This window comes from Oncorhynchus tshawytscha, linkage group LG19 (assembly GCF_018296145.1).
Source record: "Oncorhynchus tshawytscha isolate Ot180627B linkage group LG19, Otsh_v2.0, whole genome shotgun sequence".
Classification (NCBI taxonomy): domain Eukaryota; kingdom Metazoa; phylum Chordata; class Actinopteri; order Salmoniformes; family Salmonidae; genus Oncorhynchus; species Oncorhynchus tshawytscha.
The window spans coordinates 58,194,223-58,221,547 of record NC_056447.1 but is presented as its reverse complement, the minus strand read 5'-3'; the positions used below and the strand labels follow the sequence as shown (position 1 = coordinate 58,221,547).

Genomic DNA, 27,325 nt, shown 5'->3' with positions numbered 1-27,325 from the left:
TGATTTCGCAGTAATCTGTTTAATAATGATATCTATTCAGTCCACAAAGGGTCATCCTCAGAGCTTACAGTCACTGACAAACTGGAATTAAAAGGGTCAAAGGTCAATTATTGTCACTCTCTTTGGGTTTGGTCTTCCGTTGCTTTTCCATGTCTTTGAGTTTGGAGTCCAGCTTCCTGTGTAAATAGGCCTTCTTGTTAGGATCTACAGACTTGTCCTTGTGTCCACTACCAGCATACAGAACCCCTTCTTTACTGATCCTCATCCTGGCATTGGCCCTGGCTTGGTCTCCACACCCATGGACCTGGAGGAGTTACAACACAGTCACAGAGTCGCCGCGGCACAATCACAGAGTCGCCGCGACACAGTCACAGAGTCGCCGCGACACAGTCACAGAGTCGTCGCAACACAGTCGTCGCAACAGTCACAGAGTCGCCGCAACACAGTCACAGAGTCGTCGCAACAGTCACAGAGTCGCCGCGACACAGTCACAGAGTCGTCGCGACACAGTCACAGAGTCGCCGCAACACAGTCAGAGTCGTCGCAACACAGCCGTCGCAACAGTCACAGAGTCGCCGCAACACAGTCACAGAGTCGCCGCAACACAGTCACAGAGTCGCCGCAACACAGTCACAGAGTCGCCGCAACACAGTCACAGAGTCGCCGCAACAGTCACAGAGTCGCCGCAACACAGTCACAGAGTCGCCGCAACACAGTCGTCGCAACAGTCACAGAGTCGTCGCAACACAGTCACAGAGTCGCCGCAACACAGTCACAGAGTCGTCGCAACACAGTCACAGAGTCGCCGCAACACAGTCACAGAGTCGCCGCAACAGTCACAGAGTCGTCGCAACACAGTCACAGAGTCATCGCAACAAAGAAACATCAGAGAATAACCTTTCCAAAAATGTGAAACTAAATTAAAATCAGTCCACTAAATACAAAATATACCTGAAAGTGACCACTGGTAGATAAGAGTTACAACAAATTAGGGATGTCAAACAGAAAACAAATGGAATTGAGTTAACTCGCAAATGCAGATTTAGTTTAGTGATCTGTCATTTAAAAGGGGCAGTGCAGTCCAAAACACGATTTTGCTGTGTTTTATATATATATATATATTTCCACGCTATAATGTTGGAATAGTATCGTGAAAATTATGATAATGCACTTTTAGTGTAAGAGCTGTTTGAAAAGACGAGTTTCTGGTGACATCACCAGGCGGTATCAGTTAACAGAACAACAAAGAGCTAGTTTTAGAGAGTTTGCTTTCTTCTCTGCCAATAAGAGCTAGTTTCCAGGTTACTTATCCCTCCCAGTAGGCTCCTCCAATTAGGCCCCTCTCTCAGCCCACTTCCAGACTGTCCTAGCCAAATTCCTGCTTGAAAATTTGCATTTAGCTAAGAAGACATTGTGTCTCTTTGGGCCATTTTAATTAAAAAACAAATCACAGTAAGTTACTTAAATTGTTAAACAGAAATGATTTGATGAAAATGGCTGCATTGGACTTACAAGAAAATAGAGGTCTTGATTAACTCGAGTTAACGGATTAACTCTGACAGCTAAACAGTGGAACATAATACAGTGAGAGTCAGTCAGAAAGAAAATGATCTAGAAACAATGTGTCTTACCTCAGGTATGTGGTGACCGAGGCAGTATTGTCTGTTGCAGAACAGACAGAGTTGTCCCAGATGAATTACTAACGTTTTACACTTGACAAAACTACAGACGCGTTCTGCCTTCACCACAGCATCTATTAGGGTGTCAAAATCAGCATCCGCTGTCGCAGCCGCAGCGATCTCACAGGCCCCCGCTTTGGTCTTTTTGGTCTTTCCTAGAGGAGAGAAATTATACAGATACAGTACCAGTCAAAAGTTTGTTTTTCACTATTTGTAGAATAATAGTAAAGGCATCAAAACTATGAAATAACACATATGGAATCATGTAGTAACCCCCAATTTTTATCTTTGAGATTCTTCAAAGTAAAACACTATTTGCCTTGATGACAGCTTTGCACACTCTTGGCATTCTCTCAACCAGCTTCACCTGGAATGCTTTTCCAAGAGTCTTGAAGGAGTTCCCACATATGCTGAGCACTTGTTGGCTGCTTTTCCTTCACTCTGCGGTCAAACTGTAACGGTTTTGACTTGAGGTTATTGTTTATAGGGATGCCAGGTAGGTTGTGCCTACCAGAGAAAATATTGAAAATATTGGTTTCTCGGGAATGAGTCCCGTCTGATCCGTCAAGTCTACACCAACACAAAGGACTCATGTAAAAGTCAGGAGGGAAAAACACTTTTCATAAACTCTTAAAACATTGGAAATAACGTCAAACAACTATTATTTTGCGTGGGTTGTATTACCAACATAAATGATCACAAACACATAATAATAGAACACATAACGAGCTCTGGTTCCTCTAGAAAAGTCCAGTACCTCGGGCCTAAAAGTCCAGCCTGGAAAAGGAGTTCAGGGAACTCAAGTGACCTTAGTCACACAATGTTTGTCCGTTCATACAAGTGTAGCATAAATCCAGTCTCAATCATACAATCAAAATAGATTATTTTACCACACAACCATAAAGCGTATCAAATCTTAATAAGTCCTCAACTACAACTACATAAATCATCACGGTTCACATCCCATCAAAACAAATGAAATACCGTACACAAACAGGTTGTAGTCAGTCGGTCAGTCAGACAATCCGCCAACAGATCTCCAGCGGAGAAAGGCCACGAAGAACAACGGAGAGGTGCAGTCCAACGGACTAATGAGAGGTGCAGTCCAACGGACTAATGAGAGGTGCAGTCCAACGGACTAATGAGAGGTGCAGTCCAACGGACTAATGAGAGGTGCAGTCCAACGGACTAATGAGAGGTGCAGTCCAACGGACTAATGAGAGGTGCAGTCCAACGGACTAATGAGAGGTGCAGTCCAACGGACTAATGAGAGGTGCAGTCCAACGGACTAATGAGAGGTGCAGTCCAACGGACTAATGAGAGGTGCAGTCCAACGGACTAATGAGAGGTGCAGTCCAACGGACTAATGAATGGATCCGAGGGTAAACTTGCTATTAAAGCACACTTTAAAACTTTTAAATGCAACAAAACAAATGGAGTAAAGAGCTTCGTAACTGAGGGTTGAACCTCATTCGAGTCTCCATCACAATCCCACTTTTGCGCAGCGGAGGCTGGCTATTTAATTGGTAATTAAAGGGGAAGCGTCCTATTAGAAGGAGAAGCACTGAGACGGTTCAGACAAATTCAGGGCTGTTACAGAACTCATCCCAAACCATCTGAATTGGGTTGAGGTCAGATGATTATGGAGGCCAGGTCATCTGATGCAGCACTCCATCACCCTCTTTCTTGGTCAAATAGCCCTTAAACAGCCTGTAGGTGTGTTGGGTCATTGTCCTGTTGAAAAACAAATGATAGTCCCACTAAGCGCAAACCAGATGGGATGGCATATTGCTGCAGAATGCTGTGGTAGCCATGCTGGTTAAGTGTGCCTTGAATTCTAAATAAATGACAGACAGTGTCATCAGCAAAGCACCCCTACAACATCCCCCCTCCTCCTCCACAGTGGGAACCACACATGCAGAGATAATCTGTTCACCTACCCTGCATCTCTCAAAGACACAGACCAAAGGACAGATTTCCATCGGTCTAATGTCCATTGCTCGTGTTTCTTGGCCCAAACAAGTCTCTTCTTCTTATTGGTGTCCTTTAGTAGTGGTTTCTTTGCAGCAATTCGACCATGAAGGCCTGATTCACACATCCTCTGAACAGCTGATGTTGAGATGTGTCTGTTACCTGAACTCTGTGAAGCATTTATTTGGGCTGTAATTTCTGAGGCTGGTAACTCCAATGAACTTATCCTCTCCAGCAGAGGTAACTCTGGGTCTGAGGCTGATAACTCTAATGAACTTATCCTCTCCAGCAGAGGTAACTCTGGGTCTTCCTTCCCTGTGGCAGTCCTTATGAGAGCCAGTTTCATCGTAGCGCTTGATGGTTTTTGCGACTGCACTTGAAGAACATTTCAAAGTTCTTGAAATGTTCTTTATTGACTGACTTTCATGGCTTAAAGTAATGATGGACTGTCATTTATCTTTGCTTATTTGAGCTGTTCTTGCCATAATATGGACTTTGACTTTTACCAAATAGGGCTGTCTTCTGTATACCCCTCACAACACAACTGATTGGCTTAAACACATTAAAACCTCTTAAAGGTATAGGGGGCAGCATTTTCACTTTTGGATAAATAACGTGCCCAATTTCAACTTTCTGCTTCTCATGCCAGGAATATAAGATATGCATATTATTAGATGTGGATAGAAAACACTCTGAAGTTTCTAAAACGGTTTGAATCATGTCTGTGAATATAACAGAACGTATGTAGCAGGCTGAGGACTAACTGTTCAGATGTTTTATTTTTTTTTGCCTCTGACTGTTCCCTGAGTTGTCATTGGGATATACCTGTTTTCAGTTCCTATCGCTTCCACTGGATGTCACCAGTCTTTAGAATTTGGTTGAGGTTATTCATTTGTGCAACGAAGAAGAAGCACATCCAGGAACAACGTTACACTATTGAGAGTTGCGCAAGACGTAAAAAGGAGCATGGTTTGTTTACTTCCTGTATTGAAAACAAATCGCCCCATCTACAATTTGATTGATTATTAACTTGAAGCTAGGCGGCACTATTTTCATTTTTGGAAAAATAACGTGCCCAAAGTAAACGGGCTATTTCTCAGGACCAGATGCTGGAATATGCATATAATTGACAGATTAGGATAGAAAACACTCTAATGTTTCCAAAACTGTAAAAATATTGTCTGTGAGTATAACAGAACTGATATTGCAGGCGAAAGCATAAGAAAAATCCAATCAGGGAGTGACTCATGTTTTGAAACCGTTGTCTTCCTATGCACCCCTATTGGCCACTGAAAGGGATATCAACCAGATTCCTTTTTCTACGTATTCCCTAAGGTGTCTACAGCATTTTGACGTAGTTTCACGCCTTTATGTTGAAGAATGAGCGTAAACGACTACATTGCGTAAGTGGCCAGCTGAGGGCTCTCAGAGTGATTCTTGCGTAAAAGACAGAGGTAGTCATTTTTCCTCTCACTTCTACTGAAAAGCCAATTGTCCCAGTTGATATATTATCAAATAGATATTTGAAAAACACCTTTAGGATTGATTATAAAAAACGTTTGCCATGTTTCTGTCAATATTATGGATATCATTTGGATTTTTTTCGGCGTTATCGTGACCGCTATTTCCGGTGGATTTCTCAACATAACGTGACCAACAAACGGAGGTATTTTGGGTATAAAAATAATCTTTATGGAACAAAAGGAACATTTGCTGTCTAACTGGGAGTCTCGTGAGTGAAAACATCCGAAGCTCAAAGGTAAACGATTAATTTGATTGCTTTTCTGATTTTCGTGACCAAGCTTCCTGCTGCTAGCTGGACATAATGCTATGCTAGGCTATCGATAAACTTACACAAACACTTGTCTTGCTTTGGCTGTAAAGCATCATTTCAAAATCTGAGATGACAGGATGATTAACAAAAGGCTAAGCTGTGTTTCACTATATTTCACTTGTGATTTCATGAATATGAATATTTTCTAGTAATATTTATTGACCGTTTGCACTATGCTAATTAGTGTAGTTGATGACAATTCTCCCGGATCCGGGATGGGTAGTTCCAAGAGGTAAAAAATACCTAAAGTTACAAAAGTAGTTTGAAATATTTTGGCAAAGTTTATAGGCAACTTTTGAAATATTTTGCAGTGACGTTGCGTTTTTTGGAAGCAGTTTTTTTCTGGATCAAAAGCGTCAAATAAATGGACATTTGGATATATATGGATGGAATTAATTAAACAAAAGGACCAATTGTGATGTTTATGGGACATATTGGAGTGCCACCAAAAGAAGCTCGTCAAAGGTAATGCATGTTTTATATTTTATTTCTGCGTTTTGTGTAGCGCCTGCAGGGTTTAAATATGCTACTCTCTTTGTTGACATTGTGCTATCATCAGATAATAACTTCTTATGCTTTGGCCGAAAAGCCTTTTTGAAATCTGACATGTTGGCTGGATTCACAACGAGTGTAGCTTTAATTGAGTATCTTACATGTGTGATTTAATGAAAGTTGGATTTTTATATCATTTTTTTGAATTTGCCGCGCTGCATTTTCCGTTTTTTCCCCCAAGTGGGATGCAAGCGTCCCCTATACCATAAGAAGTTAAGGAAAGAAATTCTACAAATGAACTTTTAACAAGGCACACCTGTTAACTGAAATGCATTCCAGGTGACTACCTCATGAAGCTGGTTGAGAGAATGCCAAGAGTGTGTAGAAATGTCATCCAGGCAAAGGGTGGCTACTTTGAAGAATCTCAAATATATTTTTGTTTAGCACTTTTTTGGTTACTACATGATTCCATGTGTGTTATTTAATAACTTCGATGTTTTGACTATTATTCTACAATTTAAATAAATAGTCACAATAAAGAAAAACCCTTGAATGACCCTTGTGTCCACTGTATATCGGCGGATCCAAAATAAAAAACAGGCAATTAGAGTGAGCCTTGCTGATCATAAAGGAATACGGTTTGATCAGAACGTATTTTAATCATCATTATTGACTTCTAGTTTGATCATTTTTTACACTAACCTTTTGCCTTGGTCTTCTTAGCAGTCTGAGTCTGTCCTGCTGTACGGATGGTATCTAGATGCTTCTCCTGCTCAATCTTCTGCTCCCTCTTCTTCTGCTCCCGTCTCATTCGTTCCAGATGTAAAGTCTTGAGATCTGCTGCCGGTTGCCCTACAGGAGGCCCTGTAACGCTCTCTTCCTCCAGGACGGCTGCCGGTTGCCCTACAGGAGGCCCTGTAACACTCTCTTCCTCCCGGACGGCTGCTGGTTCTTGGGCTTGTTGCTCCTCTTCTTCCCCAGCCTCGTTAGACCCTGTTGGGGGTCTGGAGACAGTGATGGATCTATCCTTTCCCTCTCCCTGGCTCTCATGGTTCAGGCCCAGCTCCTCTGCAACCTGTTTTACAAATGTAGTTTTTAGTTTTATTTATTTGCAACAGGAAAAACAAAGCACAACATCAAAGTGCAACACAGGGTGCAGGTGAGGAACAGAAACACAAGATAGGCTTATGCAAACACCTCACCATAAGTTGTACATTGATAATGTACAACTACAAAAAGTAACTTTGCTGAAGAAAAAAAAGTGTGTGCTTGTTTGAGCTGTCCAGAATAATTTGTAAATGGTAGTGGTAGAAGTTAGTGTGCTTGCATCAACAACTTAATAAAAACACAAAGTACTATGTACCTGGTGTACGAGCAGGCGGTCGTGGGAGTTGAGGGTCGAGGGAAACCGTAGCTCCGTCTGGTCTGGGTCCTGGAGAAACCACTCCACCTGGTTCTTGATCTCCAGGTATTTTATCTGCGTAAGTCTCTGCTCCTCCTCTGTGGGGGTGGAACGTCTGGCTTGGCTGTGTGTGCCGGGATCTGTGTCATTTCAATCAATGTGAACATGTCAACTTTTGTTTAAATTTCAGTTGTGTGTATATTTCTGTAACACTACCACAGCATGGGGTTAGATTAAACCTGGAATAAAACAACTATTTTCAATTGAGATTTTCCATTGAACTTGATTTTTAGTCTAGGACTAAGCTTAATCTGGTTCTGGCAAAACCAGCCTCCCCAAACCATTCAACTTGTCCTTATTGTTACAGTATGTGAATAACGGCATACCCGAACCTGTCTGAGGCTCTCCTCCCTGGGTCTTGTTACTCCCAGAGGTCCTCTTGTGTCCTGGCTCCACCTTGCTCCCAGCCTGGCCTCTGCCCTTCTGCTTGTTGGAGGTGGAGCTGCTAGCGGTAGCTTTAGTGTTGTTAGACTTGGTATCTCGGTGGTCTCTGGTGTAGTTCTGGGGCACAATGTCCTGTAGGTAGGGATGGATGATACTTTCAGTTTCGATTTATACCAATTTATTTCTCAGGCTAGTATTGCCCATATGGATAACAATAGTTTTTAGGCTAGCATTGCCTAAATCGATTGCGATATTTCATAGTTTAATATCGTAACATTATGACTATAACTACTGTTCCCTCAAGGAGGCAAACGAGGTACAACATGCTATGGGGCGTTGTGCCTGACAAGGCCAATGAAATCCGTGCCTCGCTAGAAGCCCTGCCTTCCACAGGTGATAAGTGTGAGGCTTGGATTCATTCCTTGCATTTCAAACCGCTCTTCACCGAGCTCAGGAATGGGTGGTACGGGGCTATACAGGTGTTGTACCACGTTTCCCTCCTTCAGAGAACAATAGTTATAGTCATAACGTTACGTTCCCTTTCATTCAGTCAGTCAGCCTACGTACAGCATACTATGGAGAAATATAATCCCATCTGTAAAGGAACAATTCCTTTACCTTGGCTCAACATTGCTCATGGAGAAGCCTGTCTCCCCCTTGCAGACTGAACGGTAGCAATAACATTCAGAGATAAACCTCTAGCTTTCAGATTGGGCCTCTTAGGGGCCCGTAAGAACCAACTCTCTGGCCTCGCTTGCCAAACCTGCCCGTGCACCTGGGACAATAGAGGTCCCTGCACAACGGGAGTTAACACGGATCTACACGTAGGCACTGTGACACAGCCCAAACGTGTCTAAGCAGAGCCGGAACCCGGACACAATCCGTGAGGATAGAAAAGCTCCAGAACACGCTGAGATGGGAGTCAGACAACTCTTTAAACTGGTTCCTTATGAAGCCTGGTGACTGAATATGGGACATTAGCATGGATGTGTATAATACTGCCAATTGGCTGTAATAGCCAGAGGCTCTTGATTATTCTGAGGTGTTTGCTGAAGGGTCTAGAACGACACACAATGTTTGCACTAGCCATTCTGGATCTTCGACATGGGAACCACTCGGACTGCCTGCTTCGGGTGACGGGAGGATCTTTCCTCCCTCAAAACAGGCACTGAGGCCTGGAGAACAGTCAACATAATGATGCTGCAGAAACTCAGGAAAGAGCACCACAAATTGTAGCCTGTACCCTGACGTCACTGATCGCATGATCCATGGAGACACCGCGCATGCATGTAATTGGTCGGAGCAGACAGCGAGATTCCAGAGAAGTGCCATCTGGTTCTTCTTCCATTTCCACCACTCTTCACAACCGTGTATCTGAACATGGAGAAGGACCACACAGGAGACTACACTCGTGAACACTGTGGAACTCTGTTGAAAAAACCCCCCAGTGTTTATCTGCCTGGGTTTGCCTAAAGCCCGGCCCACTCTGGGTACCAGGGCTCAGTGACGTAACCTGATTGGCCGGGCCACCTTGGAGAACTGTTGTTACACTCGGTTTATGCGATAAGACGTGTTCCGGTAACCGGCTGGCACCCAGTGTTGGATTGCACGCATTATAAATATACCCAGGGAAAGAAAGTTATCATGGAGGTTACCCTACCGACCAGTCATAGGTCCTGGCGACAAAGCACCTACCTGGGACAGACAGCTCTGAAAAACAGACCCCCGCTGTTGTAACACACAGGGGTGATTCGTAATTGAATCTTATTCCCAGGAATGAAAAGCGTTGAGCTGGAGACCACTCATTTGGGGGCTCACATGAACCACAGAGACTGCGTGTGGGCACTGAACCACTCATTTGGGGGCTTTCCCAACATGACCCGATATACATAAATAAAATTGTTAAAATAGAGACCAGTTCTGAACAGACCTGAGTACAACTAGACCCGTTCGGAATAGGTCTGGTCGGATCCAGACCCGGTCTGATCCAAGTGAGGGAAGCAGCAGAAAAGGACATTTTTAAGCAACTTGATTAACCGGAGCTGATCGTGTGAGGGAGAAGATGACACTCTAGAAGGGGCTACTGTGCGTGTGAGCGAATTACACAGATGAGAGACAGCAACCAACCAACCAAGCCGACTCGAGCTATAGCAGACATGGCTTTGTTATTTATCATTGTAATGTGATGATGTAGTACCTGTCTTGACTGCATCAAACCTGGAAAAGCTAATTAAGCTAGCTTGCTAGGCTAATTGAGGCTGTATGCGCTTCCTCGTCCCAGGACCTCCACATCCGGCTTCTTCATCTGCGGGATCGTCTGAGACCACCCGGACATCTGATGAAACTCTCCGTAAATAATTCTAATTGTCTGGGCCTGGCTCTGCGGTGGGTGGGGCCTGGCTCCCCAGTTGGTGGGCCTATGCTCTCCCAGTCCCACCCATGGCTGTGCCCCTGCCCAGTCATGTGAAATCTATAGATTAGGGCCTAATTTATTTATTTAAAAATTGACTGATTTCCTTATATGAAATGTAAACTCAGTAAAATCTTCAAAATTGTTGCATGTTGAATTTATATATTTTTGTTCAGTACATATCCACAGTCCCTTGACTTTTTCAAAATGTTATTGTGTTACAGCCTGACATTTAAATTAAGTTGAGATGTTTTGTCACTGGCCTACACACAATACCCATAATGTCAATAATGTCAAAGTGGAATTACGTTTTATTCATTAAAAGTGAAGAGCTTAAATGTCTTGAGTCAATATGTAGTCAACCCCTTTGTTATGCCAAGCCTAAATAAGTTCAGGAGTAAAAATGTGCTGAACAAGTTACATAGTGAAGTTTCATGGACTCTGTGTGAAATTGTGTTTAAGATAACTACCTCATCTCTGTACACCACACATACAATTATCTGTAAGGTCCCTCAGTTGAGCAGTGAATTTCAAACAGATTCAACCACAAAGACCAGGGAGGTTTTCCACTGCCTTGTAAAGAAGGGCACCCATTGGTAGATGGGTAAAAAACAGCAGACATTGAATATCCCTTTGAGCATGGTGCAGTTATTAATTACACTGTGGATGGTGTATCAATTCACCCAGTCACTACAAATATACAGGTGTCCTTCCTAACTCAGTTGCCAGGGAAGAAGGAAACCACTTGGGGATTTACCCGAGAGCGATGAACAGAAAACTACTTCCAGTTACTAATCTGGTATTAGCGGACGGAGCGTAACATGTACAGCCCTAGTCCACAGCCCTAGACTACAGCCCTAGTCCACAGCCCTAGACCACAGCCCTAGACCACAGCCCTAGACCACAGCCCTAGTCTACAGTAGCCCACAACACAAACATAACTGTTCTATGAAGAGCCTTGGATCTGACAGCAGGATGTTTTCACTTTGTCATCATGGGTGTAGATGTATCAGAAAAAAATATAATATTTCATCCATGTTGAATTTAGGCTGTAACACAACAAAATGTGGAATAAGTCCAGGGGTATTCTTTATGAAGGCCCTGTATTTGTGGCTATTATGCCGATATGGGATACAATATTTTTTAGACTAGTATTGCCGATATCGATAGCAAAACAAGTACGTTTAAATGGCGAGGACTAGGGATAAGGATATTAACCTACCTGCAGGTACTCAAAGGCGGTGCGTACGTCGCCGTGCTGGGTCATGTGATCGATGAGGGTCTTGAGGAAGCCGTGGGTCTGGACGGTCTGCGTGTCACACACCAGGGCCAGGTGACGTCTGGCTCGAGTCACCGCCACGTTGATCCTCCGGTCTTCAGCTAAGAACCCTATCTCACCTGAAGGAGAGATGGAACTTAGTACATCAGCACATTGGTAGAAATTTAGCGACACACACACAAAAACAAACACTAGTTTACCTTTCCTGTTAGATCTGACCAAGGTCAGCACCACAGCCTCCTTCTCTCTACCCTGGAAGCCGTCTACAGACTTGATTTCCAGATCAGGATGTCTCGCTGAGAGACGCTGACGCAGGAGATCCACCTAAACACAGACAAGAACATAAACAGCCTCTGCACCTTCTGTCACAAATGTTTCAGATCAAGGCTTAGAAGACACTGATCTCCACAAAAAAAAAATGGAGCTAAAAGTTTAATAGTGCAGAAAGCAGCCCTGACTCACCTGCAGATTGTAAGGGGCAATAACAGCGATGTCTTTAGGTTTCACCCCAGCTTCAGTCAACGCTTTGATGTGCAGTTCCACAATGTCCACCTCACCTGTTTATCAGAAGACGAGTTCATCACAATTAGTTTATTAGATGTCAGCACCTCACATGAGTCCTAAGAAGACAAGATACCCGAGTGAGTTTCCTCTTAGTTTAGACTAGGTCATACTGTGTTGAGCTAGGGGACATTGGTTTGGTAGTAGTAAACATTTTATTAAATTAAAAAACATGATCACAACATAAAAACAACAACCAACAGGAAATAGGACACCTTATCATATCCTTTAGAAAGCCAACCTTGGTTTCCTTTGGACTGGTCGTCTGTCACCTCCATCTCACTAAGTCCACAGCCTGCTGTGTCTATGAGGAGGAGAGGGGTGCTGGTCTCTTCAACACTGGCTACTCCTGGGAGATCTCTGTTCAGGGGAAAGAGCCATGTTAGAACTGGGTTCCTTACAGGGTTTGGGGTCAATTCCATTTCAATTTAGGAAGTAAAGTGAACTTCATTCCGTCAAGGAATTAACTGAAAGTCTAGAATGAAAGTCCAAATTGGACTTCCAGTTTAATTACAGAATTCACTGATTTCAAATGGAATTGAACCCTACCCTGATCCTAAACCTTCATTAAAATGTCTACTAATTTGATGTGAGATAAATGGGCTGTGTTTACACAGGCAGCCAAATTCTGATCCTAATTATTGATCTTTTGACCAAATCAGACCAGATGCCAATACAAAAAGAACCTGAATTGGGCTGCCGGTGTAAACGTAGCCAAAAGGAGTCCGTTGTTACTTGAGCAGGTGTTTCTCCACTGAGCTGTGTGCGACGAGTTGACCCTGGTACATCTGTTCTGAGGCCCAGGTCATGATGTTACTGTTCATACGGTACTGCACTGTCAGCATCCTGACTACAGAGTCGCCATACTTCAGGATCAACCTCTCCATCAGGCTGACAGACAGGCCTTTAGATGCAGCCCTGGATGAGAAAAAAATAGTATTGATTGAAATCCAAGTATCCATTTTAAATATGGCAAAAAGTAAAAAAGACACAAGCAAGGAATGACACATGGATCTATGGAACTATTTACATTGCAGGTATGACTGGGGACAGTCAGAACCCACTACCATCACCTGTGGAACCCCCCAAGCAGGGCTTGAGAATAACCCCCCCCCCTAATCACCTTTCCAGAATCGTCCTGAAGTGCAATTTTAACCGTCCCAAACTCGAAGGCGAACCGTCCCAAACGCAAGACGAACCGTCCCTACTCTAGGTTATTCACAGGGATTTAATCCCTAATATGTGTACTACTCAGATAGTTGAGTCAGCTATGACTTGTTCTATTGTTGCTACATTCACAACTTTCCCCAGACCTTTATCGGCATATAGTCTAATTAGGTAATAACTTGGCTATATACACAGGGTACCAGGTAATAACTTGGCTATATACACAGGGTACCAGGTAATAACTTGGCTATATACACAGGGTACCAGTACTGAGTCAATGTGCAGGGGTACGAGGTAATTTACGTAAATATGTACATATTGATAGCGATAAAGTGACTAGGCAACAGGATAAACAGTAACAGCAGCAAATGTGATAATCTAACATATTTGCAAAAACGGGTCAATGCAGATAGTTAAATAGTTAGTCTGGGTAGCTATTGGTTAACCACTTATCAGTCTTATGGCTTGGTGGTGGAAACTGTTCAGGTCACAAGAACGGACAGAAGGCCAGAGCACATTACCCACCTTCTGAGATGAGCCAGTCAGCACTATCTAACCATTAACGTAATTGTTTTAAACCTGGATGTTTTATGCCATTTTATGAGGCATGTCTTACCTGGTTTCAAAGTAGCCTAGCCAAAATCCTGGTTTCAAAGTAGCCTAGCCTATATCCTGGTTTCAAAGTAGCCTAGCCTATATCCTGGTTTCAAAGTAGCCTAGCCTATATCCTGGTTTCAAAGTAGCCTAGCCTATATCCTGGTTTCAAAGTAGCCTAGCCTATATCCTGGTTTCAAAGTAGCCTAGCCAAAATCCTGGTTTCAAAGTAGCCTAGCCAAAATCCTGGTTTCAAAGTAGCCTAGCCAAAATCCTGGTTTCAAAGTAACCTAGCCAAAATCCTGGTTTCAAAGTAGCCTAGCCTATATCCTGGTTTCAAAGTAGCCTAGCCAAAATCCTGGTTTCAAAGTAGCCTAGCCTATATCCTGGTTTCAAAGTAGCCTAGCCTATATCCTGGTTTCAAAGTAGCCTAGCCTATATCCTGGTTTCAAAGTAGCCTAGCCTATATCCTGGTTTCAAAGTAGCCTAGCCAAAATCCTGGTTTCAAAGTAGCCTAGCCAAAATCCTGGTTTCAAAGTAACCTAGCCAAAATCCTGGTTTCAAAGTAGCCTAGCCAAAATCCTGGTTTCAAAGTAGCCTAGCCTATATCCTGGTTTCAAAGTAGCCTAGCCAAAATCCTGGTTTCAAAGTAGCCTAGCCAAAATCCTGGTTTCAAAGTAACCTAGCCAAAATCCTGGTTTCAAAGTAGCCTAGCCAAAATCCTGGTTTCAAAGTAACCTAGCCAAAATCCTGGTTTCAAAGTAGCCTAGCCAAAATCCTGGTTTCAAAGTAGCCTAGCCAAAATCCTGGTTTCAAAGTAACCTAGCCAAAATCCTGGTTTCAAAGTAACCTAGCCAAAATCCTGGTTTCAAAGTAACCTAGCCAAAATCCTGGTTTCAAAGTAACCTAGCCAAAATCCTGGTTTCAAAGTAGCCTAGCCAAATCCTGGTTTTAAAGTAGCCTAGCCTATATCCTGGTTTCAAAGTAACCTAGCCAAAATCCGACCATATAAATGCTGAGGGAATGACTGTATTAACATTTCCTGCGATTAAAAACAGTTTCTCTCATGTTCTATTGGTTTACAAATCAACGTTCTTTCAATATCCACCTCTACATTCTAACAAATGTCATCTCGGTCTCATTAAACTGCTATCAAGTGCGGTACTCTTTGAGAACTGTGTTTTTCCGCAAGTTGCATTTTGGAACATTTGCGCAAAGCATTGTGGGCATTGCTGCGCTTTAATACGAAGCAATAATAGTTTATCAACACTTTAAGCTAAACGTTCTGATCTGTTGCATCATCATTGTTGCTTTAAAAAAAAAAATGGAGTTGATTGTCCCTGAACAGTCCCAGAGTCTGTTTGGAACCGTCCCAGATATACACTGCTCAAAAAAATAAAGGGAACACTTAAACAACACAATGCAACTCCAAGTCGTCCCAGAAATATTTTTTAGCATCCCAGGAAGATGAGACACCTTTCATTTTAAGCCCTCAAGGTTCCGTTTTAGGCCCAATCTTATTCCTTATCTACATGCACCCCAATGGTCTCCCAAAAAAATCTAAATGTGTCTAATTCCACTGACTATACACAGAGCAACATATCTTTGTTGGTGGGACCAATAAGAAGAGCTGATATTTACGTGTGAGACTTGATGGTGGGTGGCAGCTGCTTGTAATCTCCAGCCAGGATACACTTCCTGCCTCGGAGCAGAGCGATCCAGCAGGAGCTCTCCAACGCCTGGGCACACTCATCGATCACCACCCAGTCAAAATGGTCTACAGGTAGGTTCTTCAGAGGGCCACCATCATTAGCACCTGGAGACAACACAGACAGGTAATATTAACTGTTCACTAGGACACCATCCAGTCAGAACGGAGACATAGGGTTGTGTTCATTAGGCACCAAAGGGAAGAAAACGGACTGAAATAGGAAGGGGCTACCAGGACTTGCACGTTTTTCTTTTATGTTGCAAAACAATTTTGAAACGTTTTATAGTGTGTGCCCTAATGAACAACTGTTGATATCCAACCTCACTCACCTGTGTTAGTGGCTAGAACAACATCAGCACGTTTGAGGACCTCAGCAATGGCTGTAGCTTCCCTGGTCCTCAGCTCTTTCCTCAGCTCTCCTACCTCCCTCTTCAGGTGGATCCGATCTCGTTTGTCATTCATCTTCTTCATCCCCATCTTCACCATACATTGAGAAAACACAACAATATCAAACCTAGAAGTCTTCCAATACGTTATGAAAATACACAGAGAAAATTACCTTATTATCTAAGTCTAAAAGTCTTTCACAGATGTTTTATTTTTTATCAAAGTGTGTAAAGCTGTCATCAAGGAAAAGGCTACTTTGAAGAATCTCAAATATGTGTGTCCAAACTTTTGACTGGTACTGTATTACAGTAATTTCTGATACCAAAATATCTGTTATCATCATTTACCAGTCAAATAATTAGAGACCATGCTGGTGTAGCCCTACTGGAAATACATCATACTCGCATAAAGATGTGATTATCATTGACGCCACATATATAATAATACAATCAATACTTACAAAAGCTTTGTCGATGTCTTTGCGTATGTCGGCGATGATGTTGGTGTTGTCACTGTGAGCGAGGACGGCGTCTAGCGAGTGTTTCTGAATGGACTCTAGCAGGCGGGCAGGGTGGCCCAGTCTCAGGACCTTAGCTTTGGCCTTAGCCAGGCGCTCAACCAGGTTATCCACGGCCACGTTAGAACCTGCACAGCACAGGACCTACAGGACAAACAGATAAAAACATTCAAATAAAATTACTGTAAAATGCTAACTTATACAAGCCCTTAAAAATGCAGTTCAAGAAATAGTTTAGAAAATATTTAATAAATAAAGTTTAAAAAAGTAACAACAAAATAACAATAACGAGGCTATATATGTACAGGGGGTGCTGAAACCGAGTCAGTGTGCGGGGTTGGGTGACAATTTTTAGGGCCTTCCTCTGACAACGCCTGATAGAGTAGGGCCTTCTGACACCGCCTGATAGAGGTCCTGGCAGGAAGCTTGGCCCAGTGATGAACTGGGCCGTAAGCACTGTAGCGCCTTGCGGTCAGATGCCAAGCAGTTGCCATACAAGGCGGTGATGCAACCGCTCAGGATGCCCTCGATGGTGCAGCTGTAGAACCTTTTGAGGATCTGGGGACCCATGACAAATCTTTTCAGTCTACTGAGGGGGAAAGGTGTTGCAGTGACCTCTTCATGACTGTCTTGGTGGGTTTGGACCATAATAGTTGGTTTGTGATGAGGACACCAAGGAACTTGAAGCTCTCAACCTGCTTCACTACAGCCCCGTTGATAAGAATGGGGGCGTGATCAGCCCTCCTTCTCCTGTAGTCCGTTCCTTTGTCTTGATCACGTTGAGGGACAGGTTGTTGTCATGGCACCACACTGCCAGGTCTCTGACCTCCCTATAGGCTGTCTCATTGTTGTTGGTGATCAGGCCTATCACCAGTGTCGTCAGCAAACTTAATGATTGTGCTGGAGTCGTGGGTGAACACTGAGTACAGGAGGGGACTGGGCACGCACCCCTGAAGGGCCCCTGTGTTGAGGATCAGTGTGGCAGATGTGTTGTTGCCTACCCTTACCACCTGGGGGCGGCCCATCAGGAAGTTCAGGATCCAGTTGCAGAGGGAGGTGTTTAGTCCCAGGGTCTTTAGCTTAGTGAGGAGCTTTGAGGGCACTATGGTGTTGAACGCTGAGCTGAGGGTCAATGAATTGCATTCTCACATAGGTGCTCCTTTTGTCCTGGTAGGACAGTGTGATTGAGAGTGCGTCATCTCTGGATCTGTTGGGGCGGTAGTCATTTAAGCAGGTTACCTTCGCTTTCTTGGGCACAGAGACTATGGTGGTCTGTTTGAAACATGTTGGTATTACAGACTCGGACAGGGAGAGGTTGACCACTTGCCAGTTGGTCAGTTCATGCTTGCGGTACACGTCCTGGTAATCCATCTGGCCCTGTGAATGTTGACCTGTTTAAAGGTCTTGATCACATCTTCTACTGAGAGCGTTATCACACAGTCGTCCGGTACAGCTGGAGCTCTCATGCATGTTTCAGTGTTACTTGCTTCGAAGCGAGCATAAAATAGATTTAGCTCGTCTGGCTCGCATCACTGAGCAGCTTGCGTCTGGGTTTCCCTTTGTGGACTTAAAGCCCTGCCACATCCGCCGAGCGTTATTGTCAGTGTAGTAGGATCTTAGTCCTGTATAGACGCTTGGCCTGTTTGATGGTTAGTCTGAGGACGTAGCGGGATTTATTATAAGCGTCCGGATTAGTCCCCCACTCATTGAAAGCGGCTGCTCTAGCCTTTAGCTCAGTGTAGATCATGGCTTCTGGTTGGGGTATGTAGCTCGGTTACCAATTAGAGTCAAAATCTGGTTAATCTGTGACTAACATAACAATCAAGCCATTATTATGATTACAAAGGATTACCTATACCATATATATTTAAAGGGATTACCTAAACCATATATATTTAAAGGGATTACCTAAACCATATATATTTAAAGGGATTACCTAAACCATATATATTTAAAGGGATTACCTAAACCATATATATTTAAAGGGATTACCTAAACCATATATATTTAAAGGGATTACCTAAACCATATATATTTAAAGGGATTACCTAAACCATATATATTTAAAGGATTACCTAAACCATATTTAAAGGATTACCTAAACCATATTTAAAGCCAGATTCTGCAATTTTTTCAATATAACATATTGACTTGTTTGCTATAAGATTGCCAGTAGTTGATAATGGTCTTGATAAGAATGGACCAATGACACTTTACCTTCTGTCCCCGTTTGACCACTTGTAGGATGATTTCCACCACAGTGGTTGTCTTGCCGGTGCCTGGTGGCCCGTGTATTACAGCTACCTCTCTCTGAGACAGAGCAAACGACACCGCCTGTCTCTGAGACTCATCCAGACCACTGTTCAGGAAAGACAGATCATCTGAACAAAGAAGAGCGATAATTGTCAATCTTATAATTGCATCTGAGAGTTTTTTAAATTTTATTTGTAATTTTTTTCTGATGTCCAAAATCACAAAGGCAATAATTTTCACATTCTTCTATTTCAGAGAGTATAATTCCAGCTCTGGTGTGATACAGTAAGCTCATAACATATTCCAGAGAGGAAGCCTTACTTGGTTGTGATATAGAGCCAGGTTCTGAATAGCCAAAGAGAACACTGATCAAATCCGAGGCTGGTCCACTGCTGTACCCATTCAGAGTGTTCAAGGCCCTGCGGACAACAAGTAATGGAATAGGTAAGGATTAGAGTCAGAGTTAGGTTAGAGTTGAGATCAGGGTAACGGTTAAGCTCAGGCATAGGTTCTCTTACTAACTTTTTCATGCGTTTGTACGTGACATCGTTAGCCAGCTTCATGAGGTTGTACAGAGCGTCTGTGTCCAGGTTGAGTCCGTCCGGCGAGTCCTCACAGGCCACGGTGACAGCTGACTGACTGATGCGGGTCACGACACCAGTACACAGCTGGGAGGACGGCTTACAGCCATCCAGGTCATACAGACCCACTATGTCTCCTGCAACCACAGACAAAACCAATCAGAGAGTTAGTGATTTAGTTCAGTCTATGTAAATAGCCTTTTCATAGACCTGTATGTGTTTTTTGCCAACTCCTATGGCCATAGGAGTTGGCAAGACATCAAATACATGGAACCAGGCTACTACTGTGTGTAAAGTCTTACATAAAGACGGACAGACCATAAGCTATGCTATTCAACGTTCTTACCGGGTCCAAAGTTGTTGCTAGGCAGCACAGAGACGCCCATGTGTTTTCTGGGTTCCAGAAGGAGGAGTGATCGTCCATAAAGGCCAGTTGACTGGCTTCCTATCTGCAGCTTCAGGAGACAAACGCCTTTACTCTGGAGATCTTTCAGAGAGACATTCTCCTGCCATAGTCTGCAGGTACAAAACAAGAGGAAACATTCAGAACACTTCAATGTCCTCAATGAGGCAATTCATTTAGCAACCAACACAATGCATTCTGAACAAAACATCTTTAAAAACAACAGAAACATGGTTAGTTTTGCATGGTTCCGTTGGATGGGGTCTTCAATAGAAAACAACACTGGTTATGGAAGGGGCCAGGGGCCCACATTCTGGCTCCTGTGGGGGCCACATTCTGGCTCCTGTGGGGGCCAAATTCCCATCATTCGCATGTTGAAGAGACAGAGATATAGGGGACGTAGGTGCCTTGGAAGTATCTGTCTCTACCATCAGTCCTATTAGCCAACGTGCAATCATTGGATAATAAACTGGATGAGCTCCGATCAACACTATCCTACCAACGGGACATTAAAAACTGTACTATCTTGTGTTTCACCGAGTCGTGCCTGAATGACGACATGAATAACATACAGCTGGCTGGGTTTTCGGTGCATCTGGAAGAGAGAACAGCTGCCTCCGGTAAGACGAGGTGTGGTGGTGTGTGTCTATTTGTCAATAAGAGCTGGTGCATGAAATCTAATATTAATGAAGTCTTAATACTCGCCTGACGTAGAGTACCTTATGATAAGCTGTAGACCACACTATCTACCAAGAGAGTTTTCATCGATATTATTTGTAGCCATCTATTTACCACCACAAACCGATGCTGTCATTAAGACTGCACTCAATGTATTCCGCCATAAGCAAACAAGAACATTTTCACCCAGAGGTGGGTCTCCTAGTGGCCGGGGACTTTAATGCAGGGAATCTTAAATCTGTTTTACCTCATTTCTACCGGCATGTTAAATGTGCAACCAGAGAAGAAAAATAAATAAATAAAAATGTAACTCTACACCACCTTTACTCCACACACAGAGATGCGTACAAAGCTCTCCCTCACCCTTCATTTGGAAAATCTGAGCTAAGCTACAGGACTGTTTTGCTAGCACAGACTGGAATAAGTTCCGGGATTCTTCCGATGGCATACCACCTCAGTCACCGGCTTCATTAATAAGTGCATCGATGACGTTTTTGACTTGAGGTTATTATTTATAGGGGTGCCAGGTAGGTTGTGCCTACCAGAGAAAACATTGGTTTCTCCTTTTAGTTTGGGTGGGAATGAGTCCCATCTGGTCCGTCAAGTCTACACCAATACAAAGGACTTATGTAAAAGTCAGGATGGAAATAAACTTTTCATAAACCCTTAAAACATTGGAAAGAACTTCAAAAACAACTACATTCTTTTGCGTGGGTTGTATTAGCAACAACAATGATTACACACATATAATAATATCACAATGAGTTCTGGTTCCTCCAGAAATGTCCTGTACCTCGGGCCTAAAAAGAGTCCAGCCCGGTAAAGGAGTTCAGTTAACTCAAGTGACTTTTGTCACGCAATGTTTGTCCGTTCATTCCGTGTAGCGTAAACCCAGTATTAAACATACAATCAATATAACAATTATTTTACCACAGAACTTTAAAGCGTATCGACTCTTACTAAGTCCTCAACTACAACTAACTACATAAATCACAGTATACATCACATCAAAACAAATGAAATACCCTATACAAAAAGGTGGTAGTCAGTCGGTCAGTCAGACAATCCAATCCGCCAATAGATCTCCAGCGGAGAAAGGCCACGAAGAACGGAGAGGTGTAGTCCACGGACGCAAAGAGTGGATCCGATCCTGGGTAAACTCTCTTAGGCTACAAAACACACGTTTAACGGCAACAAAAGGAATAGAGAAGCTTCGGCACTGAGGGTTGAACACATCCTCATTCACGTCTCCATCACAACCCCACTTTTGCGCAGCTGATGCTGGCTATTTAATTGGGAATTAAAGGGAAAGCGCCCTATTGGAAGGAGCTGCACTGAGACGGTTCAGAATAATTCAGGGCCGTCACAGTACATACCCCAACCAGAAGCCATGGATTACAGGCAACATCCGCACTGAGCTAAAGGTTAGAGCTGCCGCTTTCAAGGAGCGGGAGACAAACAGGCTGACTACACCACTCACGTCACGCACGCAAGCGTTGCAAAATAGATTTCGAAATGTTATTCAATTATTGTGCCAACGAGCGTTGTCAAGGGCTAAAATAGAAGTCAGTTCTATTTCTGATGCAGATTGCGCTGTAAGTCCTGCCTCTCCATCTCCTCATTGGTTTATAGAAGCAGGTACCCATGTGCCATCTCCTCATTGGTTATACCCACATGGGTGACTGAAAGACGAATGATGTCGATGGCGGTAATTTATGAAAGTTGCCAATCGCAAGATAAAGTCAAGAGAAGAAAAAGCCTAGAAGGAGAAGAGATGACTAGTTACGATTCGGATGACCGTTTTGTGTGTGGATTAATTGTCAGAGTAGAGGACCTTGTGCACTTCAGGTAAAATAACAACTCAATGTTTATATCCCAGGACAAATTGGCTAGCAACAGCAAGCTAGCTAAATAGGACAAATTAGCTTGCAACAGCAAGCTAGTTAAATAGGACCAATTAACGTTAGATAGCAACAGCAAGCTAGCTAAATAGGACAAATTAGCTAGCAACAGCAAGCTAGCTAAATAGGACAAATTAGCTAGCAACAGCAAGCTAGCTAAATAGGACAAATTAGCTTGCAACAGCAAGCTAGTTAAATAGGACCAATTAACGTTAGATAGCAACAGCAAGCTAGCTAGCTAAATTGCCATACATGTTTAATGCTTTTCGACCTGCCCCCAAATTAATGTCATTGGTTCAGAGTTTGTTTTGATAATTTAACCTGCGTGTCGTGATCACGTTTAGTGTGGGGGGACAAAATACATTTATTATGATGCGCATGCGCAGCCGGTTTGGGTTCCGCGTAATCCGGACGCTTATAAGAAATCCCACTATGCCCTCCGAAGAACCATCAAACAGGCAAAGCATCAATACAGGACTAAGATTGAATCCTACTACACCGGCTTCGGCAGGGCTCACAAACTATTACGGACTATAAAGGGAAGCACAGTTTTGAGCTGCCCAGTGACACGATCCTACCAGACAATCAAAATGACTTCAATACGCCCTTCGAGGCAAGCAACACAGAAGCATGCATGAGAGCACCAGCTGTTCCGGATGAGTGTGTGATCATGCTCTCCATAGCCGATGCGAACAAGACCTTTAAACAGGGCAACATTCACAAGGCCGCAGGGCCAGACGGATTACCAAGATGTGTGCTTCAAGCATGCACAGACCAACCGGCATGTGTCTTCAATGACATTTTCAATCTGTCCCGAACCGAGTCTATAATACCAACATGTTTCAAGAAGACCACCATAGCGCCGAAGAACACGAAGGTAACCTGCTTAAATAACTACCAACCAAAAACTAAATGACTCCCGACCCGTAGCACTCACGATTGTAGTCATGAAGTGGCTTGAAAGGCTGGTCATTGCTCACACCTTGGCCTGATCACCAATAACAATGAGACAGCCTATAGGGAGGAGGTCAGAGACTTGGTAGTGTGGTGCCAGGACAACAACCTCTCCCTCAACGTGATCAAGACAAAGGAGATGATCGTGGACTACAGGAAAAGGAGGGCTGATCACACCCCCATGCTCATCAACGGGTCTGTAGTGGAGCAGGTTGAGAGCTTCAAGTTCCTTGATGTCCACATCACCAACGAACTGTCAAAACACACCAAGACAGTTGTGAAGAGGGCACGACATTGCCTATAGACTGAAAAGATTTGTCATGGTTCCTCATATCCCCAAAAAGTTCCACAGCTGCACCATCGAGAGCATCCTGAATGGTTTCATCACCGCCTGGTATGGCAACTGCTCGGCCTCCGCCTGCAAGGAACTACAGAGGGTAGTGCGTACGGTCCAGTACCAGAGAGCCAAGTCTCGGACCAAAAGGCTTCTTAACAGCTTCTATCCCCAAGCCATAACACTCCTGAACAGCTAACCAAATGGCTACCTGGACTATTTGCATTGCCCCCCTCTTACACTGCTGCTACTCTCTGTTTATTATCTATGCAGTCACTTCACCTCTACCTACATATTACCTCGACTAACTGGTGCTCCTGCACACTGACTCTGTACCCCCTGTATATAGCCTCCACATTGACTCAGTACCGTAACACCCTGTATATAGCCTCCACATTGACTCAGTACCGGTACCCTCTGTATATAGCCTCCACATTGACTCTGTACTGTAACACCCTGTATATAGCCTCCACATTATGACTCTGTACCGTAATACCCTGTATATAGCCTCCCCATTGACTCTGTACCGGTACCCCCTGTATATAGCCTCCACATTGACTCTGTACCGGTACCCCCTGTATATAGCCTCCACATTGACTCTGTACTGTAACACCCTGTATATAGCCTCCACATTGACTCTGTACCGGTACCCCCTGTATATAGCCTCCACATTGACTCTGTACCGGTACCCCCTGTATATAGCCTCCACATTGACTCTGTACTGTAACACCCTGTATATAGCCTCCACATTGACTCTGTACCGTAACACCCTGTATATAGCCTCCACATTATGACTCTGTACCGTAATACCCTGTATATAGCCTCCACATTGACTCTGTACTGTAACACCCTGTATATAGCCTCCACATTATGACTCTGTACCGTAATACCCTGTATATAGCCTCCACATTGACTCTGTACCGTAATACCCTTTATATAGCCTCCACATTGACTCTGTACCGTAATACCCTGTATATAGCCTCCACATTGACTCTGTACCGTAATACCCTGTATATAGCCTCCACATTGACTCTGTACCGTAATACCCTGTATATAGCCTCCACATTGACTCTGTACCGTAATACCCTGTATATAGCCTCCACATTGACTCTGTACCGTAATACCCTGTATATAGCCTTGTTACTGCTCTTTAATTATGTTATTTTTCCTTCATTTTTATTTATTTATCGTTTATTTAGTAAATACTTAACACTTCTTTTGTCTTAACTGCATTGTTGGTTAAGGGCTTGTCAGTCAGCATTTGACAAACACGATATGATTCTAATATAAGAGTTAAATACATACTTTGTCTCCTCGATCTCTGCTTCTCTCTCCTCCTGAAGGAGCTCTAGGGTCTTGGACACAAAGCATTCCACCTCCATTTCTCACTGAAATGACACAAACATAATGAACAGTTTAAGTAAAAAAAAAGGGCTTTATAAAAACATTTGATAGACTGATCCTACTGAGGTTGCAGAAACATGATGAATGGTTGTGTCGTGGGTACTGAGCTGATAGGGTACTCCAGACAAACTGTAACGGGTAGGTAGCTCACGCTTACATTTAGATTCTATTTGAAGTTGTCATGCATTAGGAGCAGAAGGTTGCAAACAAAACAAGCCATGCAATGAATGAACAGCTTGATTTACAACATTAAAACCCATTCAGTCGGTCTACAACAGGCTCTCAGAGTGCTGGATAGACATCACTGTAACATCCTCACACAGTATGAGCTCCTGAGTTGGGAAATCTTGTATCAACCAATTCCATTCAGCCACAAGAGCATTAATGAGGTCGAGCACTGATGTTGGGCAATTAGGCCTGGCTCGCACTCTGCGTTCCAATTCATACCAAAGATGTTTGTTTGGGTTGAGGTCAGGGCTCTGTGCAAGCCAGTCAAGTTCTTCCACACCGATCTCGACAAACTATTTCTCCATGGGCCTTGCTTTGTGCACGGGGGCATTGTCATGCTTTAACATGAAAGGGCCTTCCTCAAACTGTTGCCACAAAGATGGAAGCACAGAATCATCTAGAATGTCACTGTATACTGTAGCGTTAAGATTTCCCGTCACTGGAACTAAGGGGCCTAGCCCAAACCCCCCAAAAACAGCCACAGACCATTATTACTCCACCAAACTTTACAGTCGGCACTATGCATTGGGACAGGTTGCGTTCTCCTGACATCCGCCAAACCCAGATTCTTCCGTCATACTGCCAGATAGTGAAGCGTGATTCTTCACTCCAGAGAACGTGTTTCCACTGATCCAGAGTCCAATGGCGGTGAGCTTTACACCACTCCAGCCGATGCTTGGCGCATGGTGATCTTAGGCTTGTGTGCGGCTGCTCAGCCATGGAAACCCATTTCATGAAGCTACAGACAAACAGTTATTGTGCTTAAGTTTCTTCCAAAGGCAGTTTGGAACTCGGTAGTGAGTGTTATAACCAAGGACAGAAAAGTTGTACGTGCTTCAGCACTCATGGTCCCGTTTTGTGTGCTTGTGTGGCCTACCACTTCATGGCTGAGCCGTTGTTGCTCCTAGATGTTTCCACTTCACAACAACACGTACAGTTGACCGGGGCAGCTCTAGCAGGGCAGACATTTGTTGAACTGACTTGTTGACAAGCTGGCATCCTATGACGGCGCCACGTTGAAAGTCACTGAGCTCTTCTGCCAATGTTCGTCTATGGAGATTGCATGGCTGTGTACTCTACTTTATACACCTGTCAGCAACGGGTGTGGCTGAAATAGCCGAATCCACTAATTTGAACGGGTGTCCACATACTTTTGTATATACAGTGCACCAACTACAGTACCTTCACAAACAAAACATTAAGACACGGCTAAAGGACAATCGGACTTGTGCACATAATTACTAGCTGTGTATTGCCGCATTTCATGTAGCTTGTGAGGTGTTATAAACACTTTTTGGTTGATTTATTGTATTATGTTTTATTGTTTGTTGTGCATGCTACTTGTCCTATGTTGTTCTGGGTGCTCTCTCACGGTCTGTCTGGACTGCTATTGGAATTATTTTGAATAACCTGCCCAGGGACTGCGGTTGAAAATGAACTGGCTCTTTTACTGAAACGCTGATTATTTTTACAGGGACAGGTGCACGTTAAAAGAGCCAGCTAACTAGCTAGCCTACCATAGATATATAGCTGCTACTGTCATTTCATTTAAGACAATAACACGAGGAACGGCAGATTAACAGTGTCAACTAGAATTCCCAACTACTTATTAACTATCCGTTCTACAACGAAAGCAAACGAGTGTAGGTAAAACCAAAAAACTACCTGCTTGTTGAATCAGTTCGAGTTGAGCAAATTCATTATTTTCCTCTTCGGTGGATTAATGCGTCATTTCGTTGCAAACACTTCTAAGGTATATCGCCACCTGCTGAGCTGGAGCCTGGGTTAGGATGAACGTTTCTGAATTCATCTACAGTTTATTTAATTTGCTACCAACAAAAAAAAAAAGATTATTCTCTGTCCTTTGATTTTTTTTCCTGTAAATGTTGTATGTTGTAATATGTGCTTATTTCATTGTGCGACTTCCATGAGCAAAAGTTCGAAATACAAAACTCTTATTTTGCAAACTAGAATTGGAGGACCAGGAAGTGTCTCTTCTTCTTTTTTTTCTGCCAGTTTGCTGTCAAACAGCTCGTACACACCATAGAGAAGGATAGAGAAAACATCCCTATATCGTTTCTATTATGTCGTCTGCGCACAGGCAGTGCAATAAAGAACAATAGTAATGGCGCTAACTCCGC

The 27,325-nt window shown here is 43.4% G+C and overlaps 1 protein-coding gene across 2 annotated transcripts; it reads right to left on the bottom strand.

The window, feature by feature from the left end:
- Positions 1-26,988, bottom strand: ighmbp2 (immunoglobulin mu DNA binding protein 2). Of its 2 annotated transcripts, none has more exons than XM_024383939.2 (19): positions 26,850-26,988; positions 24,858-24,940; positions 19,629-19,798; positions 19,224-19,419; positions 19,023-19,120; positions 18,666-18,829; positions 16,392-16,592; positions 15,874-16,021; positions 15,475-15,649; positions 12,808-12,990; positions 12,314-12,432; positions 11,974-12,068; positions 11,712-11,835; positions 11,455-11,630; positions 7,765-7,954; positions 7,340-7,518; positions 6,679-7,051; positions 1,632-1,834; positions 1-304 (listed from the first exon to the last, which is right to left on the bottom strand). In XM_024383939.2, the coding sequence occupies exons 2-19, from the start codon at positions 24,932-24,934 to the stop codon at positions 104-106; spliced, it is 3,072 nt and encodes a 1,023-aa protein (XP_024239707.1). In that variant the 5' UTR covers positions 24,935-24,940; positions 26,850-26,988; the 3' UTR covers positions 1-103. The 2 variants fall into 2 exon arrangements, with proteins under 2 accessions (XP_024239707.1, XP_024239708.1); XM_024383940.2 differs by having other exon boundaries at positions 7,771-7,954.
- Between the last annotated feature and the right edge of the window lie 337 nt (positions 26,989-27,325).

Bases quoted from the DNA above. Each gene is read 5' to 3' on its own strand.
- ighmbp2 (XM_024383939.2), bottom strand. From the start codon at position 24,934: ATGGAGGTGGAATGCTTTGTGTCCAAGACCCTAGAGCTCCTTCAGGAG. The intron at 15,650-15,873 runs GTGAGTGAGGTT...TGTTGTCTCCAG, and splicing joins TGTTCTAGCCACTAACACAG to GTGCTAATGATGGTGGCCCT. The intron at 11,836-11,973 runs GTGAGTCAGGGC...GTCTGTGTTTAG, and splicing joins TTGCCCCTTACAATCTGCAG to GTGGATCTCCTGCGTCAGCG.